At 48.4% G+C, this 25,175-nt stretch overlaps 1 protein-coding gene across 6 annotated transcripts in view; it reads left to right on the top strand.

Annotated features, from left to right (window-relative positions):
• SEC16A (SEC16 homolog A, endoplasmic reticulum export factor) overlaps positions 1-25,175 on the top strand; it is a 63,601-nt gene that overhangs the window by 26,696 nt on the left and 11,730 nt on the right. For 4 of the 6 annotated variants that reach the window (XM_087914374.1, XM_087914371.1, XM_087914370.1 and 1 more), the window contains 17 exons: positions 1,644-1,705; positions 2,851-2,989; positions 5,482-5,724; positions 5,846-5,943; positions 8,347-8,428; positions 9,761-9,878; positions 11,111-11,222; positions 11,779-11,884; positions 13,094-13,234; positions 15,014-15,127; positions 15,614-15,812; positions 17,098-17,334; positions 18,861-18,928; positions 19,940-19,987; positions 20,189-20,350; positions 22,720-22,797; positions 24,906-24,962. In XM_087914374.1, the coding sequence (XP_087770500.1) occupies positions 1,644-1,705; positions 2,851-2,989; positions 5,482-5,724; positions 5,846-5,943; positions 8,347-8,428; positions 9,761-9,878; positions 11,111-11,222; positions 11,779-11,884; positions 13,094-13,234; positions 15,014-15,127; positions 15,614-15,812; positions 17,098-17,334; positions 18,861-18,928; positions 19,940-19,987; positions 20,189-20,350; positions 22,720-22,797; positions 24,906-24,962 (2,064 nt within the window). The remainder of the gene's footprint in view (positions 1-1,643; positions 1,706-2,850; positions 2,990-5,481; positions 5,725-5,845; positions 5,944-8,346; positions 8,429-9,760; positions 9,879-11,110; positions 11,223-11,778; positions 11,885-13,093; positions 13,235-15,013; positions 15,128-15,613; positions 15,813-17,097; positions 17,335-18,860; positions 18,929-19,939; positions 19,988-20,188; positions 20,351-22,719; positions 22,798-24,905; positions 24,963-25,175) is intronic. The other 2 variants (XM_087914373.1, XM_087914369.1) reach the window with 1 other exon arrangement.

The raw sequence follows: 25,175 nt of genomic DNA, 5'->3' as shown, positions 1-25,175 counted from the left end.
AGTGAGCTTCACCACATTTCCTGCGACAGTTGTTAAGTGGATCATTGCAGTTGTTAAGTGAGTCTGAACTTTGCTTGCAAAAGGGGATCACATGACCCCAGGAGGCTGCAACCGTCATAAGCATGAACCAGTTCCCAGGCATGTGAATTTTGGTCACGTGACCACGGGATTGCTGCAACGGCCATAAAGTGTGAAAAACGGTCATCGGTCGCGTTTTCCAGTGCCGTTGTAATTTGGAACAGTCACTAAATGGACTGTTGCGAGTCGAGGACAACTTGTGTTTGGAAACGCTTGAAGCACACACACAAAAAAAACCCCACCTTCCCAAAAGGCTTGAAGCAGCCCATTTTTGTATTCTTTGGTTTTGAATTCTGAACAGCTACCATGCAGAACATTTTGCACGCTCCTAAAATTCTTTCGGAAGAGGGAATAGCCCCGTAGAGATAGACCAGGAAATGAACTCCACAGAAAGGCTGAAAACTCTCTTTGTCGAGATTGACTCGCAATACCAAAATCTCACCCTCTGATTGTGCTTTTCACTGATCGAGGGAGGGATGTGCCCAAGCTGCCTCCGAACATTATACCTGCTTTCTCACCCATGGTGATGTGGTGGATAGAATGCAGAATTGCAGGCTAGCTGCCAGGAGTTTGATCCTGATCGGCTCGGGGTTGACCCAGCCTTCTGTCCTTCCGAGGTCAGTAAAATGAGGACCCAGATTCTTGGGGGCAAGAGGCTGACTATAATCCCCTCAGAGTGTGGTGAAGCACTTTAAAGTGGTATATAAATCTAAGTACTTTTGCTATTGCTTGTCATGTCCTTCTTGGACTCTGAGGGAGAGGAGGAACAGCTGAGTGGAGGTGTGGCTCCAGAGGTTGTGGAGGAGGCTGGGGAAGGACAAAGGCTGGGCAGTTTGGACCCAAGCCCATCCCAGATGGACCCAAGCCCATCCCCTCTCCATCGTAGGGCATGCAGGGAGGAATGGAGAAGGAAACAACTTGTCTTGTGAGAGAGGAAGCGGCCATGATCCCCATCGTTGGTTGCAGCTGGGGAGAATAGTATATAAGAGAGACGGTTAAAACACAGCGTTGCTTGTTATCTGGGGGAAAAGCCTTGTTATCTCCTTGAAGTTGGTAATTACTTATCCTGGTCCGTTGTGGAAATTCCTTCATTGTAGTTTGCTTTGGTTTATTATTTCACCTTCATTTGCTCATTTAAGTTTGGACTGTATTGCTTTCTTTTGAAGACTATTTTTGAATAAGTTTAATCTCCCACTGAGAATTATTGAACAGTGGGGCCAAGTTGGAGCCATCAAAGGACCTTTATTTGCGTTTTGGATTTTGTTACGTTTGTATTACACTCCCGGTGATCACATTGCTATTCTCCGCACTTAAGAAATGCTCCAGGCCTTCTGGCTTAGGCAACGCTTGCTGCCTATCTTCACCCAGGTTGTCTTCTCAGCTCTCCACGGAACATTCTCAAGTTCATAGTTACTCGCCCTTTGTCTTTAAACATTAAGCATAGGGTGCCCCCATGCCACTTTGTGGGTCTCGGAGGTGAGATCTGTGGCCTCTTCAAGGCAGCATCTCGCCCAGGGAGGAGGACTCGTCCCCAGGTTGCATTGCTGATCCTTGTCTCTTCACAGATGGTCATGCAACACTCTTCGGAGCAAGAGGAGATGAGAGCTTTTCCCGGCCCTCTCACCAAGTAAGTTCCACCCCGAGGCTTTTAAGGAACGGAACGGGATGCGTTTCTGTTCTGGTGTAGTTCACGGATTACCTCTTCAGCTCTTGATAACGCTCGGAGGCAGGGAAATCTAGGGGCAGGCTATTTGTTTCCGTGATACTCCCAACGGATTTTATCCTAGGAGCCTTGTTTCCCCTTCTCTACACCTTTTCAGTTGTCCTTACAATAGTGCAGCTGTTGTGGAGGATGATATTAGTACTGAAAGTGAAGGTGTGAAAGCTTTGGGTCATCCCGTGGGTCTCCTAAGGCAGTGGTCGGCAACTGGTGGGCCAAGGACCACTGGTGGGCCATGAGAAAATTTTGGTGGGCCGCAGAGAAATGTCCCCCCCCCCCCAAAAAAAAAACAACCCAGGCCCTGCGGGAACACATGGCGGTGCTGCCCACATGGCCCACCCACCCACTGGCTCCCACCCTTCGGCCAAGCGCAAACCTTACCTTGAGTAGAGCTACGCAGGCTGGAACTGGAAGGCAAGACCAAGGGCGAGGGAGGGAAATGCGCCCCGGGGTGGCTTGCTGATGTGGGTGGGAAAGTTGGTCCCCTATTCCAGAGCTGCAGGAGTCACAGGACTGGCTCTTTGGTCACCCCAGAGCAGCTCCTCCAGTCTATGACAGGCCGCTGCATCTACGGGGAGGCGCAGCTGCTCCGGGATGACCAAAGGGCCAGTCCTGTGACTCCTGCAGCTCCGGAATATGGGACCAACTTTCCCACCCACATCAGCAAGCCACCGTCAGTCGAAATTCATATTAGTGGTCCGCGGGATTTAAAATTATGACTTTGGTGGTCCCTGAGGTACCAAAAGGTTGGCAGCCCCTGTCCTAAGGGGCAGCTAAATATTTTGCATGCAGAAAGTGCAGTGGGTATTATAGCAGTAGTGTGAGCAGCATCAGACCAAGTGGCATAAACCAGAATTCAAAATTGGCTGGATTCAGACATTCAAAACCACGAATCGCTTCCTTTCACCCAACAACAGTTGTGCGTATTGTTTCGAAACTACAGGGGCGGGGTTTCCAAGGCACAAACGCCACGAAGCAAGGACTTCAAGCTTCCATCCTAGGGTGTAACGCCTTGTGGTCTTAACGTGTTGCTTCCTCTTCCTCTTCCTCAGAGATGATACCCATAAAGTGGACGTTATTAATTATGCCCAGAATAAGGCCGCCCGCTGCTCTCAGAACGATGCTCTGATTGACAAGGAATCTGCTCGGCTTCTCTGGGACTTTGTCGTTCTCCTGTGCAGGCAAAACGGGGTAGGTGCCCGAGGCTTCCTTTCCACGTCTTGCGTAGAGCAGTTCTCCAGTTCCGCCTTTCACACCTTCACACTGAGTCAGCTTTGGAAGCCTTATTTTATTGAGAAGCTTCCGTGCTGCCATGAGAATTTTTTTTTGGGGGGATTTCACAGAGAGGTGGAAGATTAGACTCAACAACATTCTTTTCATAAAGTCAAGGACAGGCTACCCTGCACCTGGAACGGAGTGATTATAGCAGAGGTCTCCAAACTTGGCAACTTTAAGACTTGTGGACTTCAACTCCCAGAATTCTCCAGCCAGCTGGCTGGAGAATTCTGGGAGTTGAAGTCCACAAGTCTTAAAGTTGCCAAGTTTGGGGATCCCTAGGTTGAGAGGATTGTCTCCAGTTGGGCCGTGTGATGGACTTGTGGGCGAGGGGATGGCTTTTGATTTTTAATTACGAAGGGAAAACCCAGAACTCTCAGATTTGGGCTTTCCCAGATGTGCCAGTATGAGCAGCAGCTGGCCCTGGAGAAAAAACACACACACACACACACACACACACACACACACACACACCTGCCTCCTCCCCCCCCCAACATCTCCCAAAAGTGCCGCCAGTGTTAATGGCTTCAACTTGGCAGTAAGGAAAATGGGAGAATAACCGTGTTGACTGTATTTAATGGACACAATATGAGTTGATCCATATTTATTTAATTCATCCCGAGGCTGGTTAGCTTAGCTCTGCCTTGAGAAATGCCCGAATATTGACTTATAATAGCCTTTTGGATGATTATTTGTTTTTCAGTAGCTAATTCCATAACTTAATTGAAATAAAAGGCTCATGGCCAAAGGATCCTTTCTGCAGCCAACCTGCAATCCGTTCATTCCTTGTTCGTTATGAAGCATTCTTCACCCTTCCTCAATCTGCTAAGTTCCACATCAGAAACCGAGAAGAGACCCAGGGATAGAGTAGAAAAAGATTGGGCAAATTTTTGCCTCAAGCCTCAGGCCTCTAATTAGGCCAGAAAAGATGCACTTTAAAAGTAGATCCCTCAGCAGATCTGATATTCATGGTTCAGCCTATATTTTCAAGAAAGTAATCATGCTCCTAATATTAGTATATTGCATGATGGGGAAGGGGCGCAATTTATGGGGACGTCTTCGGGAGGAGTCCCACCCTGCCAAGTTTTGTCCTGGAGAAGTTTGAAGAAGACGCCTTTGGTTTCCTTACCGTGTTACCAGAACGCTCTGAATCATCCCTTTGCTTCGGTCGCTTGGAACAAAATGTGTTTCCTGAAGCTCTGCGTCTCTTCTCGGTTACGTGAGGCAGAACCGAGGTTACGGTTTGGGGTAAAACATCCTGGACTTCTTTTTTATCTTTACCAGGTTGCTGATTTCAGCAGAACCACCGGAAATCCCGTATGGTTAACCCCTTTCCCCTTTATTCGTTAGCGATACACTACAGATCTGCGCCTCTCTCTTTCCATGGACACATCTTGAGTTAATTTTTAAGTAGGGTGGACTTTCCGCCCTGAAATTAAACTCCCACTGGATGGCCGCAGTAGAAAGGCCCAACCGTACGTCGCCATCTTCTGGTTCTGCACCCCAGTGGCAAAAGCAGACCCTCCCTAGAGTTTCTCCTCGCCTCCCACCCACCCCTTCACTGCCAGCCTGTCTAGGATGTCTGTAGAGGTTCTCCGTCATCCAGGTCACGGTTGTCCCAAAGGTGTTCGTTTTTCTTGTTTTTTTATTTTGAAGTCGTTTTGCTTCTCATTCAACAAGCTTCTTCGGTTCTGATTGGATGGTGGGGAATGGGAGGATTTATATTCCTTGCAGACAAAGCTGGTCATTTTCATCCTATTACCGAGTCACTGAGGCCACTTGGGGTTTTCTCTGTGTCCTCAGGGTCACCTGAGTGGTGCTCCTGGTTCCTGTAGTCTGCAATGGTTTTCTCTGGAAATCCATTCCTACTCTCACACCATTCGAAGAGTGTTCATCCCAAATGGTATAGCTAAAAGCTAAAATTGCAGACTAGAGGAACCATTTGCACCACTCAGGTGACCCTAAGGACACAGATAAACCTCCAAGTGGCCTCAGTGACCCTCTCAAAGGATACAAATGACCAGCTGTCTGCAAGGAATATCAATCCTTCCATTCCCCACTGTCTTCTCAGAGCTGAAGAAGCTTCTGGGATGAAAAGTGAAACAACCTCAAAAGGGGAAAAAACAAGCATCTTTGGGTTAAAGATGGTATTCAGCAGGTTCTGACCAGTTCTGGAGAACCGGTAGCGGAAATTTTGAGTAGTTCGGAGAACGGCAAATACCACCTCTGCCTGGAGATTTTATGGTATCCTTCTCCTGCCGCGCCCACAAAGCCATGGCCGCAGAACTGGTAGTAAAAAGAAATTGGAATCCCACCACTGGGTCTGTCTTAGGATGGTTTCTTAACCTTAAGCCACTTCCCAGCTCCCAGAATCCCCTGGTTTTAAGAGCTTCCCTTTTTATTTGTAGACAGTGGTGGGCACGGACATTGCTGAGCTTCTGCTCCAGGATCATAAGACGGTGTGGCTGCCTGGGAAGTCGCCCAACGAAGCCAACCTGATCGATTTCACCAACGAGGCCGTGGAGCACGTGCCCGAAGAGAGTGGAGAGGCTCAGCTGTCCTTCCTAACGGACAGCCTCATCGCCACCATCGACAGCCTAGAGAAGGAAACGGAGCGCTTCCGGGAGCTGCTGCTTTACGGACGCAAAAAGGTGCCTGTCTCACGTGGCTTCCTTCCTCCTTGTATCGTTTGGCTCCTGCAAAAAGAGGAGGAGAGCCGCCGAAAAAAATATAAAATAAAAATTAACATCTTTTCCAATCCTTTCCCAATAGGATGCTCTGGAATCTGCCATGAAACATGGACTTTGGGGCCATGCATTGTTGCTTGCCAGTAAAATGGACAGCAGGACGCATGCTCGAGTGATGACCAGGTAGGAGATGAGACCTCTGGGTGCCTCTGATCTCAGTCGGGACCCTTAGTAAGGCCCCGCCTGGAATACTGCAAACAATTTTGGTCGCCATACTAGAAGAAAGATGTTGTGACTTTGGAACAAGTGCAGAGAAGAGCAACTAAGAGGATTAAAGGCCCGGAGACTAAAACATATGAAGAACGGTTGCAGGATTGGACTAGTCTAGAGAAAAGAGGGACTAGGGGGGGACAGGATAGCAATATTCCAATATTTGAGGGGCTGCCACAAAGAGGAGGGGGTTACATTTTTCTCCAAAGCACCTGAAGGGAAGACAAGAAACAAGGGATGGAAACTAATCTAAGGAGAGAAGCAACCTGGAATTAAAGAGAAACTTCTTAACAGGGAGGACAATGAACCAGTGGAACTACTTGACACCAGGAATGCTGGGTGCTTCATCACTGGAGGTTCTTAAGAAAAGAGTGGTCAGCCACTTGTCTGAAATAGTAGAGGTTCTCCTGCTTGAGCAGGGCTGGACTAGAAGACCTCCAAGGTCCCTTCCAGCTTCTCTTCTCTTCTCTTCTCTTCTCTTCTCTTCTCTTCTCTTCTCTTCTCTTCTCTTCTCTTCTCTTCTCTCCTCTCCTCTCCTCTCCTCTCCTCTCCTCCCTTCCCTTCTTCTCTCCTCTCCTCTCCTCTCCTCTCCTCCCTTCCCTTCTCCTCCCCTCCCTCTCCTCTCCTCTCCTCCCTTCCCTTCCCTTCTCCTCTCCCTCTCCTCTCCTCTCCTCCCTTCCCTTCCCTTCTCCTCTCCTCTCCTCTCCTCTCCTCTCCTCTCCTCTCCTCTCCTCCTTCCCTTCCCTTCTCCTCTCCTCTCCTCTCCTCTCCTCTCCTCTCCTCCCTTCCCTTCCCCTCTCCTCTCCTCCCTTCCCTTCCTTCCCTTCTCCTCTCCTCTCCTCTCCTCTCCTCTCCTCTCCTCCCTTCCCTTCCCTTCCTTCCCTTCCCCTCCCCTCCCCTCCCTTCCCTTCCCTTCCCTTCCCTTCCCTTCCTTCCCTTCCCTTCCTTCCTTCTCTTCTCTTCTCTTCTCTTCTCTATTATTATTCTATTCTACAGAAGTTATTTGGGCCAGATCTGGTCAGGAGGCCAATGCAACAACCTCTTTTCTCGCTTTGGGTCTTGCAGTGTCTCTTCAAAGGGGAACTAAGGCAGTTTTTCTCCTTGGATTGTTGATTGCTGACGGTTGTACTCTTTTCTTCCTTTTTAACCTGTTTTTAAATTAAAAACAAAGTTAAAATACAACATAGAGAACTAAAAAAAAATGCAAAAGGACAGATGAAAAAAAACCACACAAAATAATCAAAACATTAAAAAGATGCATAAAAGGACATTATACGCATATCATCCCTTCTAGTTGAATACTGATTAATATATTATTACAACATTAGTTCCCACCCTGTGCAAAACAAGCCCTCCAAAAATGTTTAAACTAAGACTGAATTTACTATATTTAATTAAGCAACAATTGACCAGAGACGATATTAAGAAACAAACATGGATATTTGACCCATGACAATTTGTTTATAACTTTTGGGATGATTTGGGATAGATAAGATGCCACGGTAAATTTTTGTACCAGTGGATTACAAGAACAGTCTGCTATCAGAGAACTTTAGAACTCTACATTTCGTTTTGTTTCACTAATATTGTTTTTCCTGTTAAGTATTTGGTCATTATCCCAAAGGTGCTTTTTTTTTCAAGAGGCAACTGGAGTTTCTGGTTTGTCTTCAATGACATTTCACTTCTCATCCAAGAAGCTTCTTCAGCTTTGAAGGACCTCCTACGCCAGTCTTAGTAATTTAAAACTTTTTGCAGAGCTTAAAGAAGCTTCTTGGATGATCTAACTAACAGATTAACAGAGTTGGAAGGGACCTTGTAGGTCATCGAGTCCAACTGCCCACCCAAGCAGGAGACCCTACAACATTTCTGACCGATGATAGTTCAGTCTCTCCTTGAAAGCCTCCAGTGATGAAGCTCCCACAACTTATGAAGGAAATTTCTGTTCCATCGATCGGTTGTTCTCACTGTCAGAAAATTCCTCCTTATTTCCAGGTTGAATCTCTCCTTCCATTATTCCTTGTCTAGCCTTCAGGTACTTTGGGAAATAGCTTGACCCCTTCCTCTCTGTGGCAACCCCTCCAATATTGCAACACTTCACTAGAGTAGCCAGGCCCAGTTCTAGACTAGCCAGGCCCAGCGTGAGAAGCGACACATCTTCCAAGTAAAACAAGGAAGTCCAGTCGCCTCTTGGAAGAAGCACCTTCGGGACCACCATGAGCTGGATGACTTGAGAATCCCCAGAGATATTTGATCGCTAATATAAGAGACAGAAGACGGGTGAGCATGTTGCACAAACGTTTACTCTCTTCTTTCTAGATTCGCCAACAGTCTCCCGATAAACGACCCGCTGCAGACTGTTTACCAGCTGATGTCTGGTCGGATGCCCGCAGCCTCGACTGTAAGTTCCAAGAGGGATCCCACCCCGTAGCTTCCAAGGGTTGGGATTACAGCTTCCATGCTTCCAGGGAATTCTGGGGCTAATGGCCTCAGTATGCAGAGACAAGTACCGTATTTTTTCGTCTATAAGATGCCCCCCTTGTATAGGACGTTCCCTACCCACCCCCACTTTTCTTACCCAAAATTCAGACATCAATATTGTAAACCTTAAACAGAAGACAGTTTGTCAGGGTTCCGAGTAATAGGTCCCATTCAATAAGAACTCCATGGCAGACAAGTCCCTCGAAGGATATTTTTATTAGGACGTATCAAATTGGCAACTTCCTGGTGGAGAACCGACTCTCAGGTTGATGCCAGTCCCCCTCCCTCCCCCCAATTTAAAACAAAACTTCCATCATTCCCCCTCCCAGAGTCTCGGTCACACGATCCAATCAGCATACAGTCCAGTTGCAAGAGGACCTCCGCCCCCGCCCTGCAGACACCTGCACGAATGTCCTTGATTCCCAGGGAAAAGTATTTTATTATGCTACAACACCCCAGCTAATCTCTACAACCACCCCACTCCCCAGCCTCTTCACTCCAGGCTGTGTTAGCCCTGTGTTGTGGTTCGCCGGCGGTAGGTGCGGATGGCTGAGGTCTCGGAGAGCAAGGATTCTGTGCTCATCCTGGCTGGGATGCACACCCTTAGTTGTTAGGGATACACCCTAGCAGAATCTGCATGGCAGTCAGGCAGGCAGGCAAAATATGTGAGATAAACGTTTTTTGTAGCTTACACTCAGTAAAGCAGATACACTGTGCTAGTTAAATAGTTTATTCCAGTAAGAGTTTTAGCATAGTCAAAACAGTCCATATATCATTCACTAATTCAGTCCGTCCGGGGATTATTCAGTTGCAAAGTCCAGTTTCAAGAAAGAGGTCAGTAAACTTACAAATATCAGTCCAGTAATATATCTTCTCACAGTAGAGATATGAAGAAATCAAACCTCCTTTCTTCCTTCAGCAACTCAGCAGTAGGGAAAACACGCAGTTAACAAACCATCAATCCATCAAACCATCAATCGTCAGCAATACAGCAGGTTCTCTTGCTCCCTCTTATGGCGGTTTCACACCGCACCCAAAATTACATGCTTTGCAGTTTAAAGTGACACACGCTTAAACTTACTATCATAGTTTATATATATTATTTTACCCAAACTACGTTAGGTAACCTTGTTATTCCTAACATTAGTCCCCACTCTGTGCCAACTTGGGGGCGGGCGTGCTTTATAAATGTGCTGCCTCCTCTCGTCTTTCCATGGCTGACAGTATCGGCCTCTCCCCTCTTTTCTTTCAGTGCTGTGGAGATGAGAAGTGGGGGGACTGGAGGCCTCACCTGGCCATGGTCCTCTCCAACCTGACCAATAACACGGACGTCGAGTCAAGGACGATTGTCACCATGGGGGACACGCTGGGTAATCCTGCAAGGGCAAAGGGTGTGGAGGGTGGGGAAGGGGGGGCAGTGAATCTGGAACTGGGTTTTGGGGCGGTGGGGGGGGGTCAGGATTTGTGGTCCCAGAAGGCTGGATCTATTTGCAAGGGTTAGTGACAGGAATTCCAGCAAGGGGAATCATTTTGATTTACTTATTTCCTTACTCAATCGTGTTTAGCCTTCACCATCTCCCTCACAGAGACATTCTGGGTGTCAGCTCATAAAACATTCCTGTGCCTGTTATGGTAGTTGCCCTTAAAAATGGGGAGGGGGGAATCTGGAAGAGCAGTGCAGCAGTTTGAAAGCAAAAGCGAAAGCACATTCCAACTCTTCTCTTTAAAAGATTGTAACTAAAATACCAGAGGTTTTGCTCGCAAATATATTTAATTGGAGAATGTGAATGATGACACCCAGCCCTGAACGTGCCCAATCGGAGAATCTGGTTGATGAAACACCCAGGGGGGAAGCGGGAAACAGGGTCACAGGTTTTCTTTTCTTTTCTTTCTTTCTTTCTTTCTTTCTTTCTTTCTTTCTTTCTTTCTTTCTTTCTTTCTTTCTTTCTTTCTTTCTTTCTTTCTTTCTTTCTTTCTTCCTTCCTTCCTTCCTTCCTTCCTTCCTTCCTTCCTTCCTTCCTTTTTCTTTCTTTCTTTCTTTCTTTCTTTCTTTCTTTCTTTCTTTCTTTCTTTCTTTCTTTCTTTCTTTCTTTCTTTCTTCCTTCCTTCCTTCCTTCCTTCCTTCCTTCCTTCCTTCCTTCCTTCTTTCTTTCTTTCTTTCTTTCTTTCTTTCTTTCTTTCTTTCTTTCTTTCTTTCTTTCTTTCTTTCTTTTCTTTCTTTCTTTCTCCCTCTCTCTCTCCTTTCTCCCTCCCTCCCTCCTTTCTTCTTTCTCTCTCTCCCTCTCTTCTTTCTCCCTTCCTTCCTTCTTTTCTCTCTTTCTGACTTTAAATGACGTATGCCAGAGTTGGCTTCATACAGGGCAGGTCGCCTCTAGTGAATCCTTTGGAGTTTTTTGAAGTTTGGCTCAGGAATCATGATTTAATTGGGGTGATTGCTGGAATCCTGACAACTGGGCTTTGTACAGATAAAAGTTAAAACATAAACACAGCAAATATAAAAATTTAAAGGGGGGAGGGGCGCAGGGGAGACTTAAAATGTGACGCTAGGATGCTCCTCGGGATCCACTTCCTGAGAGGATTCCTTGTTTGTCTTTGGTTGCAGCTTCCAAAGGCCTCTTGGACGCTGCTCACTTCTGCTACCTGATGGCCCAAGAGGGCTTCGGCGTCTACACCAAGAAGACCACCAAGCTGGTGCTCATCGGTGCAAACCACAGGTATTTGGGGAGTCCTTCCAGTTTTCCTCCCTCGGGATCCAGCTACTGCCTTGGTTCCTCCCGCCTCTCTCCCTAAAGAGCCCAGGACGCTGCTCCTCCAGCGGAGGCCACCTCCTCCAGGCGTGGCTGCCCTTCCACACTTCCCTTCCACTTCCGTTTGTAGCTCAGGGTAGTTGTAACCATGCAGCCTCGTTTGCATGGCGGGTATGCAGAGGGCCCGGAGCAGCTCCCACCGCTGCGCAGAGAGGCTGGCACCTCAAGAACAGCCCTCTTGATTGGCTCGGAACAGAGGATATACGTCCCTGGGGCTCACCCAGCCTTCAGCCGGGCTTGCTTTCATGTTTTAAGAGGGAATTCCAGCCAAGGACCCTGGGGGCCTCAGGAAGGCGGGCCGCTTGCTTCCCCCAGCCCAGTCCTTGACTTTATGCCCCATGGAGGGGCAAAGCCAAAGCCACGCCCTTCTCTCCAACGGCTCCTGCCAGCCTCACCGCGCTGTTTCAGAAGCTGTTCTGGGCCGCGGAAGAAGGATGCCGTTCTCTCTTCTTCTGCTCTTCAGCTTGCCTTTTCTGAAGTTTGCCAGCAACGAGGCCATTCAGCGGACAGAGACCTACGAGTACGCACAGTCCCTGGGGACTCAGGCATGCTCCCTGCCCAACTTCCAGGTTTGCATCTCTCTCCTTCCTTCCTTCCTTCCTTCCTTCCTTCCTTCCTTCCTTCCTTCCTTCCTTCCTTCCTTCCTTCTTTTTCTCACTCCCTCTCTTTCTCTCCTTCCTTTCTTTCTTTCTCTTTCTCTTTCCTTCGTTTCTTTCTTTCTTTCTCTCTCCTTCCTTCCCTCTCTCTCTTTTGCTCTCCTTCCTTCTTCTTTCTCTCTCCTTTCTTTCTTTCTTTCTTTCTTTCTTTCTTTCTTTCTTTCTTTCTTTCTTTCTTTCTTTCTTTCTTTCTTTCTTTCTTTCTTCTCTCTCTTCCTTCTTTCTTCCTTCTTTCTCTCTTTTCTCTTTCTCCTTCCTTTCTCTCTCCTTCCTTCCTTCTTTTCTTTCTTTTCTCTTCCTTCGTTTCTTTCTTTCTTTCTCTCTCCTTCCTTCCCTCTCTCTCTTTTGCTTCCTTCCTTCTTCTTTCTCTCTCTCTTTTCTTTCTTTCTTTCTTTCTTTCTTTCTTTCTTTCTTTCTTTCTTTCTTTCTTTCTTTCTTTCTCTCTCCTTCCTTCCTTCCTTTCCTTCTCTCTCTTTTTCTCTTTCTCCTTCCTTTCCTCTCTTCCTTCCTTCTCTTTCTTTCTCTTTCCTTCCTTCCTTCCTTCCTTCCTTCCTTCCTTCCTTCCTTTCTTTCTTTCTTTCTTTCTTTCTCTCTTTCTCTCTCCTTCCTTCCTTCCTTCCTTCCTTCCTTCCTTCCTTCCTCCTCCCTCCTCCCTCCCCTTCCTTCCTTCCTTCCTTCCTTCCTGTGTGCTATTGCTAGCGCTATCCCATTTTACGACCTTTCTTGCCACAGCTGTTGAGTGAATCCCTGCAGCTGATAGGTTAGTAACCTGGTCGTTAAGTGAATCTGACTGCTCCCATTCACTTGGCTCGTCAGAAGGTCACAAAAGCAGATCGCCTGACCTTTGGACACAGCGACCATCATTAAATACGAGCCAGTTTGGCAAGGCTTTGAATTTTGATGACATGGCCACGGGGGATGCTGGAAAGGTTGTAACTGTCAAAAATAGTCACCAGTCCCTTTTTTCAGTGCCGTGGTAACTTTGAGCGGTCCCTAAGTGGAACGGCTGTAAGTCGAGAACTAGCTGTAATTAATGAAAGGGAGGTGAAAGGTCATGGAGGTTGGCCTTTGTTCCGTCCCCGTCCTCAGTCTCTCTTAACCAGCATCTTCTCTGCCTCTCAGGTGTTCAAGTTCCTCTATGCTTGCCGGCTGGCTGAGATGGGACTCATTGCGCAAGCCTTCCATTACTGCGAAGTCATTTCCAAAGCCATCCTTACAAACCCCGGCTGCTATTCGCCGGTTCTCATCGCCCAGGTGATCCAGGTCAGCATCCACCGCAGCAGCAGGATGACTCGCTTAAACCTTCAGGGGTGGGAGGGGGGAGCGGGGGCAGAAGCCAGGGTGTCAGGATTCCAGCAATCGCCCTAATTAAATCAGGACTCTCGAGCCAAACTTCAAAAAAAATCAAAGGATTTAATTGAGGTGTCATACTGGCCCTGCCCTGTAGGAAGCCAACTCTGGCCTACGTCATTTACAGCAGGGGTCCCCAACCACCGGGCCGCGGACTGGTACCGGTCCGTGGAACATTTCCTACCGGGCCTCCGGTCTGCTGGGCGCCGCCATCTTGTTTGATGAGAAAGTGCTTCCGGGTGAGCTTTTCCAGTTGGAAAGCGGCGTTTGGGTCCTGAAGGAATCCTCGCGCCTCAGTTTCATCAAAGGGGGCTTCGAATGAGACTAAGGCGCGAGGATTCTTTCAGCACCCAAGGCAAGGCGAGCCGAGCGACCGTCCCGAACCCGTCCCGAAGCGAAGCCCATCGACAAAGGTACAAAGGAGGAGTTGAAGGTGGCGGGGAGAAGCGGGGGACGGCTGGCTGGCCAGTCGCTTGGCTCGCCTTGCCTTGTCATGCGTGCTGATGCCGGTACCGGGCCGCGGATCATTTTGGGATGCCGGTACCGGGCCGTGGCACAAAAAAGGTTGGGGACCACTGATTTGCAGTCCCCCTTGACCCTGTTTCCCCCCTGGGGGTCTCATCAACCAGATTCTCCAGTTGAGCCCTTTCGCAGGCTGGGTGTCATCAATCACATTCTCCAATTAAATATATTCACGGGCAAAAGCTCTGGTGTTTTAGTTACAACCTCTGAAAGAGAAAGAGTTGGAATGTGCTTTGGCTTCCAAACTGCAGCACTACTCTTCCAGGTTTCCTTTCTCTCCCTGCCCCCATTTTTTTTTTCACGGCAACTACTAAAACAGGCATAGGAATGTTTTATGAGTTGACACAGGATTTCCCGCCCTTTTTCTGGGATCCCAGAGCTTAGCAGGGGCTTCAGAACACAGCAACCCCACCTCACCCCTTTTCCGTGTGTACCATCCCTTTGTTAACTCCAGATACGTGGGGATCACAATTCCTGGGACCTCAGACTCTGACTGTTCTGGGAGAATTTTAATAGATTAAAAGAATTGGAAGGGATCTTGTAGGGTCATTTAGTCCAACCCCCTGCCCAAGCAGGAGACCCAACACCATTTCTGACAGATGGCAGTCCAGTCTCTTCTTGGAAGCTTCTAAGGATGAAGCTCCCACAACTTCTGTTCCATGGGTTGATGGCTCTCCCTGTCAGGAAATTCCTCCTTGTTTTCAGGTTGAATCTCTCCTTGATCTGTTTTCATCCATTCTTCCTTATCTGGCCTTTGGGTGCTTTGGAAAATAGCTTGACCCCCTCCTCCTCTCTGTGGCAGCCCCTCAAATATCGGAAGACTGCTCTCCTGTCTCCCCTGGTCCTTCTCTTCCCTAGACTAGCCAGGCCCAGTTCCTGCAACTGTTCATCATATGTTTGAGCCTCCAGTCCCCTTGTCATCCTGGTTGCTCTTCTCTGCCCTCTTTCTTGAGTGTCAACTTCTTTTTTATAGTGTGGTGTCCAAAACTGGATGCAGGGCTCTAGGTGTGGCCTTACTCAGGCTTTATAGGGTGGTAATAGTACCTCAGAGAGTAAGGCTGTCTTAGCTCCTGCAGGCAGATCCTGCTGTTCCTCCTTTTCAGGATAAACTGGGCACTCCTAGGAAATGTCACGATACGACTTTTAAAATCCCCATTCTTCCTTTTACAGATTTCCTCTCAATTGCGGCTCTTTGACCCTCAGATAAAGGAGAAGCCTGAGCAGGAATTATTTATTGAGCCCAACTGGCTAATTCAGCTCCGACACTTGGACAGGCAGATTAAGGTGAGTTTCACGTCCTTTTGCATCAGATGGACCGCTTTGTAGGAACGTGTTGAGGAAAAAAAAATATTATTTCCTTGCCAATGTTTTCTCTGTAACTGTAAAATGCTGGCTGGAGTCAGATCAGTCAAAATAACAACAACAGAAGTTAGTTAATAATCCCACCCTCCTGACAGACAATAATTAACAGACAAGATCATTCCAGATAGTGCTCAGTTCCTTTAGGGACCGTTCAAAGTTACAACCAGGGGTGGGATTCTACCTGGTCGGTCTTCTCTGAACTTTTCCCAAGACTTTTTCCAACTTTTTCCAGGAATAAAGAGCTTAGGTCAGCTAGACTGGAAATGTATAAATCCCCTACTTTAATTCCCAAGCGCCTTGCAATACCATGTGTGTATGTGCGCGTGCGCGTGCGTGCCTGGAACTAGACCGTGGCATTGAATGGCTGGTCTTGGCCGAAAGCGTCCACTGGCATCCGTCTCGTTCCAGGAGGGCTCCTTTGGTTACGGCCTCGGGAGAGTCACACCCCAGCAGTATTCCTCCAGCACGCCAAGCTCAGAGCATGACCACACCAGTCAGAACGAAAGCCTGGGAGGCGGCCTGGAAGTGAGCTCCAACAACCCGTTGTTGGCTCCCCTGCTGCCCAACATGATCCAGCCCGGGCAGAGTGTCCAGTTGATGCCTTCAGGTGAGTGCGTGGCTTCAGGGAGGCTTCCCTTCCTGGCGTGAAAGCATGGAACCCGGGGAATCAAATGCCCGGCAGCCTTGTGGGAAGCCGGGCAGCTACGTAGGGGCTACCCATTTGTTGGGAAGCATCCCGCTTGCTCCTTTGCTAGCAAGAGCCCTTAGACTTATATACCGCTTTAGAGGGCTTTACTGGCCTCCCTTACGTGGTTTACAGAGCCAGCCTCTTGGCCCCAACAATCTGGGATCTCATTTTACTGACCTCAGAGGGATGGAAGGATGAGTCAACCTTGAGCTGGTCAGCATCGAACTGCTGGCAGTAGGCAGAGTTAGCCTGCAATACTGCATTCTCACCACTGTGCCACCACAGCAGAGATAGAGAGAGAGAGAAAGAGAGAGAGAGAGAGAGAGAGATAGATAGATAGATAGACAGACAGACAGACAAATAGATAGATAGATTTGACAGACAGACTTATATATCACTTCACAGCCCTCTCTAAGCAGTTTTACAGAGTCAGCCTATTGCCCCCAACAATCTGGGTCCTAATTTTACCAACTTCAGAAGGATGGAAGGCTGCATCAATCTTGAGCTGATCAGGATTGAACAGCTGGCAGTCAGCAGGATTGGAATACTACATTCTAAGTACTGAGCTACCACAGCAGATAGGTAGGTAGGTAGGTAGATAGAAATAGCAAAAGATAAATAGATAGATAGATAGATAGATAGATAGATAGATAGAAAGATAGATAGAAAGATAGATAGAAAGATAGAAATAGATAGCAAAAGATAAACAGATAGATGATAGATAGATAGATAGATAGATAGATAGATAGATAGATAGCAATAGTTCTTAGACTTATATACCACTTCACAGTGCTTTTTTCAGCCCTCTCTAAGGGGTTTATAGAGTCAGCCTCTTTCCCCCAACCATCTGGGTCCTCTTTTTACCAACCTCGGAAGGATGGAAGGCTGAGTCAACCTTGAGTCTGGTGGGATTTGAACTGCCAAATTGCATGCAGTCAGCAGAAGTGGCCTGCAGCACAACACTCTAACCACTGTGCCACCAACCACTCTTGATGGTGGCCAAGCAACCGTCTGTCTGAATGAAGGATGCTGGCTGCTCTGAGGCCAGCTGTGGCCATCGCAGAGGGTGGCCTGCAGCGTTCCCTGGCTGCCTTCCAGAGCCCTCCTGCTCGTGTGCAGGACCCTAAAGGAACAGTCAGGGTCATTGTGGACTCTTGCTTTATTATGGGATGCAAACGCCGTTCTCTTTCCATCCTTTCTCTAGCTCCTCCTACCATCCTGGACGGCACCATGGCTCTGACCCCAACTTCCCAACAGGAACCTGCTGCTGCTGTTCCTTTCTACTCCATGGTACCTGCCTCTATGGGCCCAGGACCTGGCTCTCTGAACCCCTATGGAGCCGAGATGAACCCCATGTACAGGGGGCCAGCGGTGCTGCCAGCAGGTCTACCTCCTCAAGGCCCTGAGCTGCAGCCACACGAGGGGACCCAGCATGAAGCAGGTTTGCCTGGGTGGGGAATGGGTGGGGGAGAAGTCAGCCGGCAAATTCCCTTCCCTGCCCCATACTGCAGCAGGGGAGCCCAGCAGAGCCTGCAGTTTCTCTACAAAATTTCTAGGAAATTGCCGCATGGAGAGGAGAGTGAGAGAGAGGAAAGGATCCATTCAGGGCTTTTCCCATTGAAAAAAGCACGTTTAGGATCCCATCTTCCTTGGGGAATTCGGCAGAGAAGCTTCACTCCAGATACGTCCTTGCCCTTGGTTGCCCTTAGAGGTTCCCTCTAACTGTAGTTCCCACCTCAGATAGATAACTAGAGGGATTAGCTGGGAGTAGCTCCTCAATTGGGTGTCAAACACCAGGCCCATGAGCCACATCCAGACTGCGATTAGGTCTAATCTAGCCCCCATCCCTGGAAAATGTAAGGGGCCGGCCTGAGTCGCTTCGGCCTGGTCTACCCAATGCAAAGAGGAAACATGCCAGCAGTTTGGGGAGTGGTGTCAAGCTGGCCATGCCCACTCAGTTGCCCAGTGAGTGGCATCAAGGTGGCCTCACCTACCCAGTTGGCCACATCCACCCACTACCCCAAGGTCAACCACAGTCCTGATGCGATCCTCAATGAAATTGAGTTTGACACTTGTGATGACCCGGGACGTGTCACAAAGGCAATACAGTCAGATAATCAATAGGAGTCCCTTTCTTAGCTCCAACTTTGCCCCCAAAGTCCTGGTTACCCTCTGGCTGGAGAAAAACTCTCCCAGGAACCCCCTTTGGCTGTAGAGAATCAAGTCCAAAATGTGGTCAACAAAAACTGTAACTATAACTCCAATCAAGGCAAGATGAGGTAATTAGTTTGGCAGGGCAGGAGTAAGAATTCCAGATGTGAAGGCACGGCAGTAACTCAACATGGCTGGGAAGACGCCAGGAACACAGATAAGCGAAGTCAACACAAGATAAACTCACGTTTGCTCCCAGGAGCTGCCACAGTCAGCATGTGTTTCTTTTAAACTCTCTTCGCAGCTGTGGCTAATGAAGGGAATCAGGGCCCTTTCCTCCCCATAAGCCATGCACCCCACATTGCTCCCTTCTCCATTCCTCCCTGCGTGCCCTAGGAGGAAGAGGGGGGTGGACCTGGGTCTTCCTCTGAACTCCCTCTCCCTTGTTCTACCTCTCCCCTGCTCTGCCCAGCCGGACTTTGCCCTCCCCCAGTTTCCTCCACAGCCAACAGAGTCACACTCCTGCTCCCTGCCAGCTGTTCGTCTTCCTCCTGGGATTCAGACTCCAACAGGGGCATGGCAACATCCCTGTCCTAGATAAACCTGCCCTCACTGCATCACCAAGCCTTGAATCTGGGGGCCCACGGGGATTCGTTCATTCGTTCATTCATTCATTCATTCATTCATTCATTCATTCATTCATTCATTCTGTCTATCATAGCCACTCCTCTCAGAGGCAGGTGGCTCTTTTCTCTCTCACTTGGGAGCAACAAAGTTGACCCGTCCTTCTCTCTTTCCCTCTTTGCATGATCGCAGGGGTGGCTGAACCTCCCGTATGGAAGGCCGTTCCAGAAGAAGACTTCTACGCGAAGATGGCAAACATGGTACTGGCCAGTTTCTTTCTCTCTCTCTCTCTTTATTAGTGGCCTTCATTGTGCGGCCGCATGGAGCCTGAGGGCTTGTGGGAAGTTTCCAAGCCTGCCGTGCGTGCTCTGGCTTAATTTGGGCACGTTACTTCCGGAATGCCAAAATGTGTGGAAGAGGTTCTAGAGCCGTGGTGGCTAACCTTTTGGGGCTCCTGTGCCAAAAATTGTGCACGTGCTTGCGTGCTTGCATGCTCGCACTCGCATGCCAGCACCCAGAAGGCAATGCCTGCCCCCACATCCCCTACACATGTGTGCAATCCCACCTACCCCCCTTACCTGTACTGCGCTTCCCGGCTGATTTTCGGCCCCCCAAAGGCTTGAGGAAGGCTTCTGGAGGCTTTGCAGGCTGAAAACTAGCCCCGTTTTGTCACTTCTGGTATTTCCGGAAATACCAGAAGTGACGAAACAGGCCTATTATCCGGCCCGCAAAGCCTCCAGAGGGCCTTCCTCAAGCCTTCGGGAGGCTGAAAAAGGCTTCAAACCACCCAAAAATCAGCTGGGAGGCGCGCGCATGCTCAGTAAGGTAAGTTTGCCTGCAGCTCACGTACTGGCACAAATGGCTCTGGGTGCCACAGGTTCGCCATCACGGTTCTAGAGTGACCCTTTCTCTGAGCGCCTTCCGAAAGAAGTCCCTGGTCCTCTTGGGCCAGCCACACATTGCCTGCAAAGCTGTGGCGATGGGGCTGATGGCCTCGGGGTACCCCTGGGGCCTGGGCACCACAGGCAGGGTGAACCAGGAGCCCCAGCTTCCTGCATCCCTTCAGTCTGGAGGTCGGGAGCCGAATCGTCTGGTGAGTAAAGAAGATCCGCGCAGGAGTGTCCCGGTTGTCTGTTGTCTTTTTAGTTTTCTTGTTTGCAGCGTGACAAATCCACTCCTGGGATCTGAGCTGGTGGGACTTTTGCTGCCCACGGCGGTTCAGGTCTGGTCTTCGCTGCTTGTTCAGGTGCTTGACTTGTCTTTCTGTCCAGGGCCCAGGCCGACGGTCCCGATCGACCTCCCAGTCTTCGGCCCACATGGTATGCCCCCGAAACTGATCGATCTAATCTTCTCCCTCCGCTTATCTATCCTCCTCCTTCCGTCATCACTTCTCATCTCCGTTGCTTGTTCGCCGTTTTTTTTCCCCCTCCTTCCTCCTCTTCCTTCTTAATGACTTTGTTGAAGACGTTTCCGCCAGAAACGTCAGCCAGAAACTGAACTTGGTTGTTATGTGACGACAGGGCCTGGGGCGACGTTCTCGGACGACCTCGGAGTCCTCCGTGCATTCTGTCGGCCGGGAGAGGCGAAACTCCGCCGCCAAGCAGCCTTCTCCGCCCCCACCCTCCATCCCCGAAAGGAAGAAAACCCCCAAAGAAGCCAAGAAGGAGCTGGCACCTCAAAAAGTGAGCCGTAAACCTTAACGCTAAGCAGAAACACTTAGCTGTGCCTCCTTCCTTCCTTCCTTGATAGAAAGAAATATAATTGAATAAAAGTGAAGGGAGAAATAAGGAGAAATTTGGAAAAGATATATATGTGTACATGGAAATGTGATAATGTGGAACTATGTCTTAAAAAATAATGCTCTATTTGCTTTGTTAAAATTTATAAGTAATTCTTAGAAAGGAGGCTTTATACTTTGTTTTGTTTGTCTTCAAAAATCAATAAAACTTGTTCTTAAAAAAAAAAGAGTGAGCCATAAACCTTAACGCTAAGCAGAAACACTTAGCTGTGCACACACACACACACACAGACACACCCCGCCGAGAGAGTTCGCTCTTCCTGGCTTGGCTCCGATGCCTTTGCCAACCTCAGTGAAACTTTCTGGAGGCCTCCATCTCTCCTTCCCCCCCCTCACAAGCTTAACCCTTCCTCCTTCAAACTTAAACTCAGAAACTGGTCTGGAATCTCCAGAAAGTGGGGACAGGTGTGGGATCCCCAAAAAATGTATGCTTCCCCGTGGGCCTACTCATGGTAGCAAGGCTTAGAGTCCTGTGGAGAGTTGGGACTTCACTTGACTCCTGCTTACCTCCGAAGTCCCTTCCAACTCGCTCGGGCAGGGTTTCCAATGGGGGCACTAAGCCACCTTTTACCTAAGGGTGGCATTGAAGGAGGAGAAAGGAATCCCGGTTTCTCTTTCATCAGGATTTGCCTCCTGCAGTCTTTCACCCACAAAGCTGCTTCCTGCTGGTTCATTCCTGGCACCACACTAACAGCTGCTCATCTGGAATGGGGGATATTGTGGAGCCAGTGAGCTGAGACCACGAAACTATAACAGCCAGCAACAAATTTATATTTAAATTATAGAGTTATGGTCATAGCTGCTATTATGCTGAAGGATAAAAGACCCTCCAAACGAACTAAAAAAACTCTTTTAAATATTATTTAAACGTTGAAATCAGGTTAGGGTTAGGATTCGAAAATCCCAGCAACCGGTTCGCTGTCTGGTTGCTGGGTGGGCGGGGCCACAGTGGGCGGGCCCTACTGGAACTTCCTGTTTCTGGCTTCTGATGGGCCCCCAGAGCCTGGGGGAAGCCGCTTTCGCCCTCCCAAGGGTCCAGAGCAGTGGTGGTGTTCAGCTGGTTCGCGCCGGATCGCACCGGATCGGGTGAACCGCTAGCAAGGATTTGGCGTGGGTCCGGTAGTAAGTTCTGGCTGGCCATGCTCCCAATCCGGTCGCCCTCCCACCCAGTGCTCGCTTACCTGCCCGCCTGACATTCACCTAAGGTATTTCTTTTCTTTTTTTTCCCTCCCGACAGTCAGCTGTGCATAGATCACCTGTGCAGGGATGCTCCTTGATGAGGCCCAGGAAGGCAAAAAATGGAGGGGGGAGCTCAGCCCCAGAGGAGCCTTAGGGGAGCGAAAACGCCTCCTCCCGCCCCCGAGGCTCCTTTGAGGCTAGGAAGCTCCGAAAAATGCATGGGGGGTGGCAAAAAAAGCCACACCCACCCAGTCAAATGGCCATGCCCACCAAGCCACGCCCACAGAACCGGTAGTAAGAATTTTGAACCACACCACTGGTCCAGAGGCCTCCCCCGGGCCTTTGGGAGGGTGAAAACAGCCTCTCCCTGTCTCTGGAGACCCACTGGAAGCTGGACTTCCGGACTTCCAGAAGGCCTGTTTTTCCCCCCCTCCCAGTGTCAACTCATAAAATATTTCTCTGGTCTTTTTAGGGTTGCCAACAGAAAGGGAGGGGGCAGCAGTGCAGCAGCTTGCAAACCGAAACTGCGTCCCATAAATGTTTTCAAAGATAGTAACTAGGTGACCGAAGTTTCTGCCATGCAAAATTCTAACTGGAGAGCCTGATTGATGACTCTGGGCTATGGAGGTGTCCCGTTGGAGAATATGAATTACGATACACGCAGGGGATGGAGGGGAAAACCAGGGTCAAGGCTGACAATGAATGATGTGTCTCAGAGTCGGCTACACCCAGGCAGTGCCGGACATGTTAACTCCCAATAAATCCTTTTGAAGTTTTGGAAGTTTGGCTCGAGACTCATGATTGAATCAGGGTAACTGCCGGAATCCTGACACCCGTCCGCGCGGAGCCTGCACTTATCACTACCGAAAATGGGCTGTGTGGAGACTCCTGGGAGGGGTGGGACAGGGTGGGCGGGGCCAGCTGGTCGGTTGAATTCCCGGTTCGGCGAACCAGATGCAAAGTGAACAATCTGGTTCGCCCAAACCGGTAGAATCCCATCCTTTAGGGAGGTGCCGGGGGAGAGACGCACATTGTACTAAAAGAAAGTATGATTACCGTTTGTTTTTTTTCCAGAGCGGCAGCCACTGGCTTCGTTGGCTCATGGGGAAAAGCAAAAATGAAGCCCATCTTCCGGATGACAAGAACAAGTCGGTAAGGAAACCGTTCACATTCCACTGGCATTCTTGGGCATTATTTTCTTCCCTTTTTAATATGCAATTCCTAGCTATAGCGTTTGGCCTTGGGACCTTTAAAAACAAACACTTTTTTTCATGCAATTTTTTTTAAAACAATGTCAAATGGCACCAATTCCAGCCTCAGAGGAAAAAAAGAAACTTTCAGGATTGGCAAAGAAAGTTGGAAAAATGCTTCTACGGAGAGGCAAATTTAGACATTGGCACTGTGGTTTCTATCAGGCAGACCCCAAACCATCCCTAACAAGAACTAGTATTTATTTCACTTCACTTATTCATTAAATTTGTATGCCACCCATCTCACGATCAAGCTTACCCTGGCTGGCTTCCAATACCAGAAATAACAAAGTAAAACAGTTACAGGATGAAAACATAGGGCATTAAAAGGGAAAAAAAACATTAAAACCAATGTTGCGAGTGGATAAAAAGAGTCAATGCATAGACTAGGACCTATTAGCAACCAGTCGTGTGTGCAGCTTATACCCAATGTAGGAAAATTTTGTATCTTTAGAGAAATAGTTTTTTCTTCATTAATTAATTAATTAACAGGCAAAGGAGATCACAGTGTCTTGGAAATTTAAATAAAAGAGGGACAATCAGCTCTGGGATGAATGTCCCTGTGGACCTGGCCAATACCAGTATCACTTCACAGCATTGGGTTCCATAGGGGCGTCCCTATATTTCCCTTCCGGGATAGCGGCGGGGAAAGCATTAGATGGAGCTGAAGAGAAGGCTCTCCTTATTTGGGAACTGTGATATATAAATGTGAGGCTGGATTAGGCACTAATACTTACCTAGTTGTGATTTAGATTATGCAAGAAAGCAGCAATTTCTTTTTCAACCTTCTATATCTAGTATAGCAATGGATATGCCTTAGTGTTGATCTGGCTTGATCTAACTCTGAAGTTCAGGTAGCACCACTTGGAGAAACCACAGAGGGTTATTTTCCTTGGGAATCTCTGCTCCCTGGGAAGGTTTGCAGTTGTCTGGGAGAAGAGGGATCTTGGAGTCTTAGTGGACAACCAGCTAAGTATCAGCCAGCCGTGTGCAGCGGCAGCCAAAAAAGCCAACGCAATCCTAAATTGCATTAACAGAGGGATACAATCAAGATCAAGAGAGGTACTAATACCACTCTATAAAGCCTTAGTAAGGCCACACCTAGAGTGCTGCATCCAGTTTTGGTCATCACATTATAAAAAAAAGATGTTGAGGCTCTAGAAAGAGGGCAGAGAAGAGCAACCAAGAGATTGCCAAAACATACGATGAAGGGTTGCAGGAACTGGGTATGGCTAGTCTAGTGAAGGACCAGGGGAAACATGATAGCAGTCTTCCAATATTTGAGGGGCTGCCGCAGAGAGGAGGAGGGGGTCAAGCTATTTTCCAAAACACCTGAAGACCAGACAAGGAACAATGAATGGAAACTGATCAAGGAGAGATTCAACCTAGAAATAAGGGGAAATTTCCTGACAGTGAGACCAATCAACCCTTTGAACAGAAGTTGCCTTCCGAAGTTGTGGGAGATTCATCCCTGGAGGCTTTCAAGAAGAGGCTGGACTGCCATCTGTCAGACATAGTGTAGGGTCTTCTGCTTGGGGGTGGGTGGGACAGGGACTAGATGACCTACAAGGCCCCTTCTAACTCTGTTAATCTGTATCTCTCTGCCAATATTTCGTTCACCAAGGTTTGCTGGGTCGCTATGATTTCTAGAAAAAAGGTTATGAGACTAATGAAGTAATAGATGAAAGGACTTAAATCAGTTCAGCAATAATCTTCAATGTTCAATATGAAGCATAACTATGCTGTGCTGATTTTGTGGGCAGAGGTTAGACAAACAAACAAGGGAAATTAGGGAATGAGCCCTAGAAAGTTTTCCATAATATATTAGCTTCTGCTTAGTCTGCTTTTTTTAAAAAAACGCTGTTATCTAAGGGAGACTGTTTTTCTTTGCATTGGATTATTCTAACAATCTGACATGTGTTTAAGTAGAAAACACACGGGCAGGTTTAGGCAGCTGAATCCGGCTCCTCTCGGAAAAGCGTAGCTTCGTTCTTTTTTATCCATCTGCAGATTGTTTGGGATGAAAAGAAACAGCGGTGGATCAACCTGGATGAACCCGAAGAGGAAGTAAGCGTCGCAGCCAGTTCAGAAATGAGTTGGCAATGTCTCAAATGGGAATGGAGACGGAGATTGCATCACCAATGAGCGCAATGCACACCGTGCTCCAAGTCCCCTTTTCCCTCTGCTTTAGACACACACACACACACACCTGTGCATGTCATCATGGAAAAGCAACTTTATTCTTGGGAGGGTCTTCTACTTTCTCTGCTATTCTAGCCT

Source organism: Pseudonaja textilis, chromosome 17 (assembly GCF_049901715.1).
Source record: "Pseudonaja textilis isolate UNSWEBS1 chromosome 17, rPseTex1.2, whole genome shotgun sequence".
Lineage (NCBI taxonomy): Eukaryota > Metazoa > Chordata > Lepidosauria > Squamata > Elapidae > Pseudonaja > Pseudonaja textilis.
This window is presented reverse-complemented; position numbering and strand designations above follow the sequence as displayed.